The sequence below is a fragment of the Amphiura filiformis genome, chromosome 20 (genome assembly GCF_039555335.1).
Source record: "Amphiura filiformis chromosome 20, Afil_fr2py, whole genome shotgun sequence".
NCBI classification, from domain to species: Eukaryota; Metazoa; Echinodermata; class Ophiuroidea; order Amphilepidida; family Amphiuridae; genus Amphiura; species Amphiura filiformis.
Window position 1 is genome coordinate 32,872,353 of NC_092647.1, and position 11,746 is coordinate 32,884,098.

Below are 11,746 nucleotides of genomic sequence, written 5' to 3' on the forward strand. Positions count from 1 at the left end.
AAAAATGGCTCATAGAACAACGATTACTGTTGCACAACTTTGGTCGTTCTTGCAAACCATATATCACGTTGTTTTTCCGTATGTATGTTGCATGTAATTGGTAGTATTGTATAGACAACAAACATGGGTTAATAATATCACGTTGTTTTCCGTATTATGCATGTTGCATGTAATTGGTAGTATTGTATATGCTTCCGGGGTGTATGCTTCAGACAGATGTTAAGCTATAAGTCTTCATTATGACTTGTTATCTTCAATTGATTTAATTGCCGTTTATTCGTCTAAAATAATAAATGCGTGGGCTTACTATTGATAACAATGAAGGGGTGATATAATGATCCGAATAGATTGTCTTGGGATGTCTTACATTCGAGTTTGTGTTCCAACAGAAAACATATCTCATTTCAAAACAGTAGCGTGTTGATCACGACGTATATTAGTATCGCTCTTAACAATGGCATCCAAAGACACAGATATAACGATAATATCAAATTCTGACACCAACAATAAGAGTGTTGAAAATAAGTGGGGGGAATCGATTAATCATGTCAAGCAGCTTGACACAGCATCGGTTAGTTTTGATGCTAGCGTGGTATCAGCGTCTTCCTCGACTTCTGATGAAGAGGACAATCGTCTGGTACGTGAAATTATCGCCGATATCACTTCTGACAGTGGTAGGTGCAAAGATATACACCGCTGTATGAAAATTCTTATATTTCAGGTGATCCCATTGATTGTGCTTGTAGCATTCTCCGTGTTGTCGTTAAAAGAAACGGTTAAGCGTCTGAAATCAGCAGAGGCGATACAAGAACATGTCTATGCCAATCAACGGATCGGGGACTTGATAGTCGCGTTACAAATTGAACGCGGTCTCAGTGCTATGTATTTGGGATCGCAAAGAAGCAACCCTGACGTCTTAGAGCAGTTGCATATCGGGCATCTTTACAGTAATATAGCGCTGAGTGCTTTGGATGTCTGGCCTGCAGAAGGAATTTATTCACAAAATGTAGGCAAGTTGGCGACGAAGAGTGATTTGGAGGAAAAGATAAAACTTCATCGATGGCAGGTAGCAAACAAGAGCGGGAAAACGTCTGTGACACATAACGTATTGTTTTATACTGCGGTTAATCGGGCATTGATGGTTAGTGGGATTCAGGAGATCATAGAGAATGATCAACATGCTATCTGGTCAAAACTTGTAGCGCGTAACAATCTGCTTCATAGTTCGGATATGTTCGGTATAATGCGGGCTCTCGGAAGTGTTCATTACAGTTCGTGTAAACTGTCTGAAACCGATCTTGATTGGTTTGTTAAGGTATCTGCACAAGGTGAGCTGTTATTGGAGCAAGCATTTGATTATTACATGTCATTAGCAGAAGAATATTATAACTTAATAAACGCACATGAGTCCTTGATGCAGGGTCTTTCAAATATGACATCTGATATTATCCGCAACATCGATGCATGTGAAAAGTACGGTACACTAACTGCTCGCGACAAGTCTTTTCAATGGTTTTGGAACATGACTGTTGTTATCCAATCAATTGCTCAAGTTCACAATTGGACGTCCAATCTGATCAGAGAAGAGGCACAAAAAGTCATCGACGAAGCCCAAGTTAGCGCTTCAGTATATGGTGCAATGACCATTGTAGTAGTATGCTGTAGTTTTGTACTTGTTGCTTATTTCAGTAAACAGTCACATGAACTTGTTACTACTATCGGGCATTACGCGCAACAACTTACGGATAGAAAAAATGATTTACAAAATGAGAAAAAGCTGAGTGAGAGACTCCTGTATCAGATGTTACCGAGAAGTGTTGTGAAGCAGTTGAGAGAAGGCAAGTCTGTATTGGCTGAGAATTATCAGTCAGTTACCATTTATTACGGTAATATTGTTGACTTTACGCCGATGGCAGCTCAGATGACACCCATGGATGTAGTTGATCTTTTGAACAAGCTCTACAGGTATTGTAAACCGATATTTTATATAAGATGTGATTGCTGTAAGACTTGTTGGTTTATGAAGAAGATGTATTTTTTACCTAAGTTATGTAAAAAAATTACATAACAAAATACCTAATAGCTGATGTAAAAAAAATCTACATAAAAGTTATGTAAATATTTTACCTAATATGCATAGTATTTTTTTTACTTATCTATGTTATTTTTACATAATTCATGGTTATGTAAAAAATACCTATTTGTTTTGGAGTTCATATGCTACCTAATGTTATGTATTTTTTTACATAACCTGTGTAAAAAAAGTGTCTGTGTGTAGAATTGAAAAATCGGTAAAAATAAAGTATCCCGAACTTTTTATTGTTATTCATAAATGAAAGCCAATCCTTTTCAGTTTTATTCTGATAAATAGAAAGATCGAATCTTGTGAACCATTACTTTTACATCAATTTCAATAATGCCCATGGGTTGTCTGTGGATAACTTACGTTACTGAGGTTTATTAAATATGCCAAACAATAAAACAATTGAATATAAGATAATACTTGCTGTCATTCAAAATCAATCTTTTGTCAATTCTTGACGCTTTTATTTAATATTCAATTTCAATTTCAATTGTAACTTACGTTACATGTATATGATACTTATCATTGAGCATATCCCTATGGTGACACTAGTTATTAGAAAAACGATCCAGGGGTAATCGGGTGCTGTTTTAGTCAATTGTAATAGGGTGGTAATACTAGATCAGACTGACATTGTTGTGATTACATGAAAGAGAATTCCCATCTCTCACCGAATAGTTTTAAATGTAAACAAAGTAAATGTAATACAAAGTAATACTTTGAGTATATAACATTTTCATTTTGAAGTTTGCTGAGTAGGGTGTATATTGCGCCTTTCGCTGACAGTGCTTTTCAGTGCTCCATATGGCAGCTCGTCTGGTCTCCTTTTCTACTTGTGATGATGATGCCTAATGTATAAATAAATAAAACTGATGCCATGCCCGGGATGTCATGATGAAACTTATAAGTATACACGTCTGCTTGTTGGACCCTGCAAACGATTAACGGTGACGAACAATATCTAATAGTTTGTCTTCACTTTTACTTCTTTATTTCAGTATCTGCGACAGCTGTATCGACAAATATGACGTGTATAAGGTAGAGACGATCGGTGATGCTTATATGGTGGTATCAGGTTTACCAGAGCCTACCGACCGACATGCGTGGGAGATAGCATCTATGGCACTGGATTTGCTTAGTGTTACCGAAACATTTGCTATACCTCATTTGCCAGACGAACATATCAAACTTCGCATTGGAATTCACACTGGTAGGTCCTTGCAGCAATAATCATGTTTCCCAATCATGTTTTTATTTCAGAGCTTTTTATAATTTTGTAAACAAGACAATTCACCTTAGAAGTAGTGATGTAACAGGATTAATTACCATAGCGATGGGTCAAAATGAATTTTGACTGTAATGCCCAGCACTATAATAGAAGACCAAATTTAAATTACTAGTTTGCGTCTGACGTCATGGCAAAGACGCGGCGTGGTTGCTGACCTGCGCAGTACAATACGGCATTTTTTGGTCTGGTTGACAGAACGTCATACGCAAAATTCAGTCTTCAATTATAGATCTCACAGTGTTCGTCTCTTCATTGCACCATAGATTTATCAAGAAATTGCTAATTAATTCTGTATACATTTCACATTATGCTGAGTCATATATGATGAATGCAGCCTGATTATAGTGTAGGGCAAAACCAGCAACAATAGCATAGCATATGGTAATTAATCATGTTACATCATTATTTCTACGACGAAATATTGTATTATAATTATATGGATGTTGTATTAATACTGATGACCAACCCAATACAAAACGAGTATTTACAGCAATATGCAAGGTCGTCGAAACCCAAAGCCAATATCTCTCAGAAATGTTGTCCAAGAACATATTTTCAACATACCTGAAGTTGATGGTAGGGCAAAACGTCTGACATTGGTTTTCAGGGGGGTCAAAATGTACAAAAAATGTACAATTGGAGTTTTGTGCATGGGTAATATCTCAGCTAAAAGTATTCTAATAGGCTCAATATGGGATAAGAGTAATGTCCTACCAAAGGGCTCTGACTGGCAAAAAAATGGCCAGAAAAAATATTTTTACTTTTGGAGTTCTGACCCCCAAGCCACTGCTTTTATCTCCAAAAGAGAAATTACTTATGTTGTAAATATAAAGAAAGGAAGGAACAAGAAAGTAAGAAATATAATAAACCAAAAAGTCATAAAAAACAAAGAAAATATAAGTAATTGCAAGTATAGCAAATGAAGGACCATCCCACATAAATGCTGCCCACAAATTAATGACACAAAATTCATAAACCCATAAGCCCAACGACAATGTTCATTCCCTAAATAAAGCTGTTATTTTATAACACTATCATTAAGGAATGTTTGATATTCATGCATGGTACGTGTACTCCGTTAAATCTTTGAAGTATATCTTCAACATTTATGAATCGCTTGAATTTTTTTTTTCAGTTTATTAATGCCAACACTTTTTCTTTCAATGAGGGTTCTGTTTTTTGGGACACCCTGTAAGAAAAGGTTATTGAAGCAAACATGAAATTAATCCATCAATGGTCTATACGAAACCTTAGAAGAAGTAATGTTATAACTACCTGGTCGTTCGCGTTCCCGCTAAAGAGTCTATCAAATAATGGTAGAATACTAAATATATAACTTTGTTAAGGGAGGTGTAATGAGCGAACCGTGGTTTGGATTCCAGAGGGAGGGTGTCTGTAAGAGGCACAGCCATCAGAAAATGAACAACTGAGATCGCGCGCCAAATAAACTTACTGCAGAAATTTTCCAAGTCTTTAAAAAAATAGGCATAGGTGGGAATCGAACCCGGCACCTTCCGGTTCTGAATCAACGGATAGTATCACTAAGCCAACTTTCTATCTGCATTAAAACCTGTGATATTAATTCTTGATAATGCTTAAAGAAAAATAAATAAATAAATAAATGTGTCCGTACTCTCGAGCCCCAAAACGTCATTAAAAAAATAAATAAAGTAACTAAATAAATAAATAAATAAATAAATAAATAAATAAATAAATAAATAAATAAATGTGTCCGTTCTCTCGAGCCCCAAAACGTCATTAAATAAATAAAATAAATAAATAAATAAATAAATAAATAAATAAATAAATAAATAAATAAATAATACAAAAGGAAATTATAAATTAGTTTTTCTAGGCCCTAACGTTGGAAAAATAAAGCAGCATAAGAAAAGTGCCAGACGCACGGTTTCGAACAAGCGACGCCCAGAAGTAGAACAGCAACTTAGAAACCACAACGCCTTAGACCGCTAGGCCATAGAATCACACAGTTTCTTCGAAGTCAAAGAAATGTATTAACCTTTAACGTTACGCAATATTGGCACATGACACGGGCACATGTCTGCGGGTAAAGATACTGCATGATAGAAAGGCGCATAAATAATCTAAGGGTCTATCCATGAAGTTAATGGTCATTGACATGTAACCAATTCTTTGTATACCAGTGTATATACCAGCTACAGTCAACATATAAAAACAAGTATATTGTTAGGCGTAGACGCAATCATCAATGCGGGAAGTATAAAACCATAGTCGCCACTCGTGCACTTGTTTGAGTCCACGGGCATTCCGAAAACAGCCTTCAACCCTGAAATCAGAGGTCGGTTTTGGGTTGTTACATGCAAATACAAACTAAATATATCTTGAAAAAACCCACCAAGAGGACTACGAGACTTATTTAGAGCCAATCTACATTCTGTTATTTACAAAAGCCGACGATCAAAGTGAAATTATAAAAGGAGCAAGACCAGATATCAACGTTAAATCACGGTAAGCCTAAAATCGCATCGAAAACGCCAAAATGCAGTCACAAAATTTATAATATTACTAAATCACCAAAACGAATTGTAACGTAGGTATGCAGAAAAGAGTTGCATTAGCAATAACAAAGTATGTGCAAAAAGATTTGTCTTTGGCATGTCGCTTTTTTGAAATATCACCAAAAATATCAAATTTTGGAAAAACGCCCCAAAATTTAAAACAAACACGAACCTTCCAAAATAAATATATATTAACAGCGGCCAAGTCACTACCTGTCGCTGTGATTTGGAGTAACTCGTTGCTTCCCTTCTCCAGATACCTGTACTTCAAGGTCGCTCATACCCCACGCCTTAAGGAAAAAACTTGGTTAACATTTTTTTATCAAAAACTTTCATATCATGATACTACGTTGGTGATGTTTATCATTCATCCACGTTGTAAACAATCATAATATTTGTACTATAATCTTTTCAACTGGATTTACTATCAAGTGAGTGGGAAATTCTCACGTTCCATTCTAAATGGAATTGGCCTATTATCAAGAGGACAATCTGTTTCAAAGATTTCTATTTGTTTACTAGGTCCCTGTGCTGCGGGAGTCGTAGGGTTGAAGATGCCACGATACTGTCTATTCGGAGATACTGTCAACACTGCGTCAAGAATCGAATCAACCGGTGAAGGTAAAAAGATAATAATATACCGATACCATCGCTGTTGTTATGTTGTTTTTTGTTTTGCCGACCTCTCATCGTGACGTCACCCATTCAAAACGTATATATATTTGATATTTGCAGGGCCGTCGCCATGGGGATGGTGTAGGTGGGTGCGACACCCCCCCCTGGCGATCCCTAAAAGGGGAAAAAAGAGAAAGAAAGGGAGAGAGGGGGGAGGAAGAGAGAGGGGGGATGGGGAGAGAGAGGAGGGGGAGAGAGGGGAGGGGAGAGAGGGAGGGGAGAAAGGGAGTGGAGAGAGGGGATAAAAACTACATGCAGTTCGTATAGGCCCTATTGGGCCGGTATATGGGCCTACAATGTTCGAAATTGTGTCCCTACAAAGCTCTAATTCAGCATCCCTAAATCTCGGTGAGAGCACAATGTAAAAAATATGGGGTCATTGGGTGAGAGCATGATTTTGGCATTCAGTGAGAGCAAAATGTAAAAAATATGGGGTCATTGGGTGAGAACATGACCATTTTTTTTAATGGAATCTTTGGGTGAGAGCCAAAACAGCGCCACAGAAACCTCGAAAATCGAATTTCTAGTTCTAAATGGCTTCAAAATAGGTAACAAAATCAGTGATAAATGAAAGATGCTATTCAAATTGAACTTGTAACGGTCATCTTTGGGTGACAGATCAAATAAAAAAATAGGGGGTCTTCGGATGACAGAGCATGTGTTTGTATAAAAAAAATATGGGGTCTTTGGGTGACAGCGACGCTGAAAAAGGGGGTCTTAACAGCCCTACATACGCATCACCTCCAAAGTTGGAGTGCCCCTCCCCCCGGCCCTAAATCCGCCATTGTAGGCAAATTCGCTACATTATGAGCATCATAATGTAAACATATGGAAAGCACATTTTCTATCAAACATTATTTTACACCACAATTGATATTTATCCCGTGCGGCTTATGCAGACCCCTTCCAGACTTGTCTTGGAATTTTGCGAAAAGATATTCCATACTAAATGTCAAGTCTGTAATATATATGGTGACGACACAGGAACACTACCATACGAGAGCTATTCGGTACTGGCCACAGATGCCCCATTACTCCAGCCCTAAATGTAATAACAATAGTAATAGTAATAATAATAATAATAATAATAATAATATGTGGGAATATCTGGCGACACATGAACACTGCCGTAAAAAAGCTATTCGGTGTTGGCCACAGATGCCAAATTTCCCTAGCACTAAATGCAATAATAATAGTAATAATAATAACTATATAGTATATAGTATGTGGTGACACAGGACTACTACCATATGAAAGGTATTCGGTACTGGCCACAGATGCCCCATTGCTCCAGCCTACAATGTGATAATAATAAACTCAACCCAGAAAGTATCGAAACGATTATAGATGGTCAGATATATCAGGAACTGAAATATATAGCAAAAACTTATTTAATGTATATAAAGCGCAGCTTTCTCCTGCGCATTTTGATAAAATAGGTATCAAAATGCGCAGGCGAAAGCTGCGCTTTATATACATTAAATAAGTTTTGCTATATATTTCAGTTCCCGATATCTGGCCATCTATAATCGTTTCGATACTTTCTGGGTTGAGTTTAGTTGTAACACTATACGACCGTAATTATGTGTATTCATAATACAAGCTTATACATATGGTCCCATAGTGTTATAAGGTTAAATTTCGCCTTTTATTGAGAACAACATCATACTATGTAGCCCAATATATGAATTATTTGGGGACCCCTTACAAGTTGCACAAACAGGGTCGACTAATTTAACTTTGTCTTATTGTAGCATGCCCTTATTTTATACTTTCAGCCATGAAGATTCATTTGAGTCACGCTACCAAAATAGCCCTAGAACGCGACCGTGACGGAAAGAGATTTGTTATAATTCCGCGAGGAGATATTGAAGTCAAGGTGAGATTATTGTATACAAAGCGTTCGGTTACGAAATCTATTTTTGACTTGCTCAGACGAAATGAGCGTAAAGTTGGTAGTATCAAGACCATTCCCTGATGATTTTATATTCTTTATTATACGATATCGTGACGGAAAGAAATTTATTATTATTCAACAAGGAGATATTGAAGTCAAGGTAAGGTTATTGTATATTGATTATTTTAAATTCTTTATTTGATGCGCACCTGTACAAGACAGTAGTATGCCTTTGAGAATGGGACACATATCCCGTTTTGGAAATTCGTACTTCAATTTCAACGCGATTCGGTGGCTTATTTAAAACAGCGGATGTCCTCACAAAAGTAGCTTTATATTTTGCTGAAAAAAAAGCAGATTTTTTTTACAAAGAATATTATGCTTAGGTAGAAGTGTTACCCTAAAACTGTCGCATTTGATCCCATCTACATGGGCAGGATTTTCTGAATCGAACGGACCCAAATCGAATTGCCCCCCTCCACGCACACCCCCACCCCCACACTGAAAATACACCTTCAACCAGGCGGCATAGGAAGCGCAACACTGACGTACGAGGCTGGCGAAGATACAGGGCTGACAGCCCCATTCAAAATACACGGTTAGCAATTACAAATGGAAAATTAACATACTTGCAGTGGGGTACTTTGCAGAACCCCGACGATTTTAGAGTAAGATAATTTTGCCTTCAACATCCTTGTTACCATCCCAGGCAGTTAAATTTTTTAGAATCATGAATATTAAATTATGCTTTTATACATGTATATTGGGTGTAATCAGCAATATGTGTCTTTACAATTTGTAAATATGCGCATGTTTTCTACATAATATTCTACACAAAACACTGCAAACTGAATATACCAGTTTTGTTTTCTTTTATTTCTATTATAATCTAGGGTAAAGGCACAATGAACACATACTGGCTTGAGGATGTAATGGACCCATTGGAAACTAAGCGACAAGTTGGTTGGGTCAATCACACTGGCTTGAGGAGGTAATGGACCCATTGGAAACTAAGCGACAAGTTGGTTGGGTCAATCACACTGGCTTGAGGAGGTAATGGACCCATTGGAAACTAAGCGACAAGTTGGTTGGACCAATCATACTGGCTTGAGGAGGTAATGGACCCATTGGAAACTAAGCGACAAGTTGGTTGGGTCAATCACACTGGCTTGAGGAGGTAATGGACCCATTGGAAACTAAGCGACAAGTTGGTTGAACCAATCATACTGGCTTGAGGAGGTAATGGACCCATTGGAAACTAAGCGACAAGTTGGTTGGGCCAATCATACTGGCTTGAGGAGGTAATGGACCCATTGGAAACTAAGCGACAAGTTGGTTGGGTCAATCACACTGATGCAGAAGAAACACAGTTCAATTCTGTTCGCTTGGTAAAGCCGTACTTACCCACGCGTCCACTTTCTCCCTCCAATTTAGCGAATGAAGCTACAAATTGGTGGCTGTCACCAGTGGCGTGGCCCGCATGCCAACCACACGATCGCGGACCGGTAGCTACACGGGTTATCGCTGCCAAGCCAGCAATTCCGTGAGCATATAACACTTAGGGTGATTGCGTCATCGCAGACCCTGGGATTCATGCATGCGCAGAATTTTTCATCGTGGTATTCTGTGGTGTTTTTTTTTGGGTGTTAGGGTTAATGATTGAAATTTAAAACTGTTGATAAACAGAACCAATCGCACACATATCTACCTCGGAATGGACATATTTCAGTTGGCCCTCTATCTTCCACTAGCTAGTTTAATAATTAATTAAGACTCCCTGAAATTTGAACTTACCCGAACAATCAGACAAAGTCTCCAAAGGACAGGACAGAAAAAAGGACATAATGTGTATTAGATCAAGGCTAAACTGCAATCGTAAGGAATCGTACACACGGGAGACAATCGCCCTTTGAAAACTTGATTTCTGGAACATATGGGACCAAGTTCCACTAGCTCAGAAGTTGCAAACCACATTCACTTTAATTCACTTGTGGACACAGACTAAGTCTTGATCTTGGAGAGAGACATATAGTTACATATAAACGTCAAGAAGACAGTGATACTGCCACAATACACATCAAGATCAAGTCATAGCCATATTGTAACATTTCCATTATAAATGTCACATATGTCCCTTTTTAATTTTGAGCCGAACAACTGAGGTTAAAGGGAAAAAATGGAATATACTACCAGCGCCGATGTCGGCAATGCGTGTCATTCCTTCGGTCGTACTACGGCACGGTCCTTTGATGTGTGAACGACTGCCCATCATGCCATTTGCGTACTGTGTTATGAACATCGCGTATGTGTTCTACTTATATTTTGATCGTAATAATAAAACGACGATTCCTGCGCTTCATTCAAAATCTCGGATTTTGACCAAACTATAGCACTATACTATAGCACTATAGTCTTGGTTTTTTTGCAGGGTAGGTTACTTTAATATTGAGGGCGTCCTTCTCGGCAAATGTTACAATATGGCTTTAAAGCAATAATATGTGATTTGCATTAAAGAATATATTCCTATTTTCAATGATCACATTGCCCCCTTTAACTTCGAGCCAAACAAATGAGGCAAAACGAAAAAATTTGCTATTTCACTCCAGCACGGTTGTTTGATATAATGTAAAACTGTGTCATTTTAAGTCAAGTTGAACAATCATGCGCGTATTTGGGGGGGCTTTGGGGCGCCAGCCCCGGGGTCAAAGCAGGGGCGGCCAAATCGAAGGGGCGGCGGAAGAAGAAGGGGCGGCAAAAAGAGGGGCGGCGGAAGAAAAAGGGGCGGCAAAAAGAATTAGTAAAGAAAAAAGGGGCGGAAAATTTGAAAAAATTGTACTATACATCAAAATGTGTTGCTTTTGGGGCGCTAGCGCCTATAAATCCTTTTTTTTTAATTTTTTTTTTGCTCTTCACTTTTTCAAACGACCTTAAAAAATTGGGGCAACCTTTTCGGGCTGTTGAGGAAGAGGCGGCAAAATTGAATTTTCTTCAGCCCCCCGGGGTAGGGGCGGCCACGGTACGCCACTGACAATGATGGCGCTATGTATCTCAAATCTTGTTTGCATCTTTCCAAGGGCTAGACACTTATATAATGGTATTAGAATATCAGAAAAATACTAACAATGGCAAGGAAATTTTCAAAAAAAAAGTTTTATCATGAAATGTAAGGAATAAATCATATTATTTGGCTAATTTTATTTTCAAAATAATGCCCTCAATTTGCACAAAAATGTAAAGTTTATAGAATAAAAATTACCACAAAAACG

General features: G+C 37.8%; 1 protein-coding gene across 1 annotated transcript; it reads left to right on the forward strand.

Moving 5' to 3' along the window:
• The first annotated feature begins 425 nt into the window (after positions 1 to 425).
• Positions 426 to 10,574, forward strand: LOC140142957 (uncharacterized). The gene is made up of 6 exons (XM_072164985.1): positions 426 to 1,965; positions 3,082 to 3,293; positions 6,431 to 6,529; positions 8,362 to 8,462; positions 9,374 to 9,471; positions 10,481 to 10,574. The coding sequence occupies exons 1-6, from the start codon at positions 455 to 457 to the stop codon at positions 10,572 to 10,574; spliced, it is 2,115 nt and encodes a 704-aa protein (XP_072021086.1). The 5' UTR covers positions 426 to 454.
• The last annotated feature ends 1,172 nt before the right edge of the window (positions 10,575 to 11,746 follow it).

What these genes read in the sequence shown, in the direction of transcription:
- LOC140142957 (XM_072164985.1), top strand. Translation starts at nt 455, where the DNA reads ATGGCATCCAAAGACACAGATATAACGATAATATCAAATTCTGACACC. An exon ending in CTTTTGAACAAGCTCTACAG is followed by an intron (nt 1,966 to 3,081) that starts GTATTGTAAACC and finishes TCTTTATTTCAG; the next exon opens with TATCTGCGACAGCTGTATCG. An exon ending in TCGCATTGGAATTCACACTG is followed by an intron (nt 3,294 to 6,430) that starts GTAGGTCCTTGC and finishes TTTGTTTACTAG; the next exon opens with GTCCCTGTGCTGCGGGAGTC.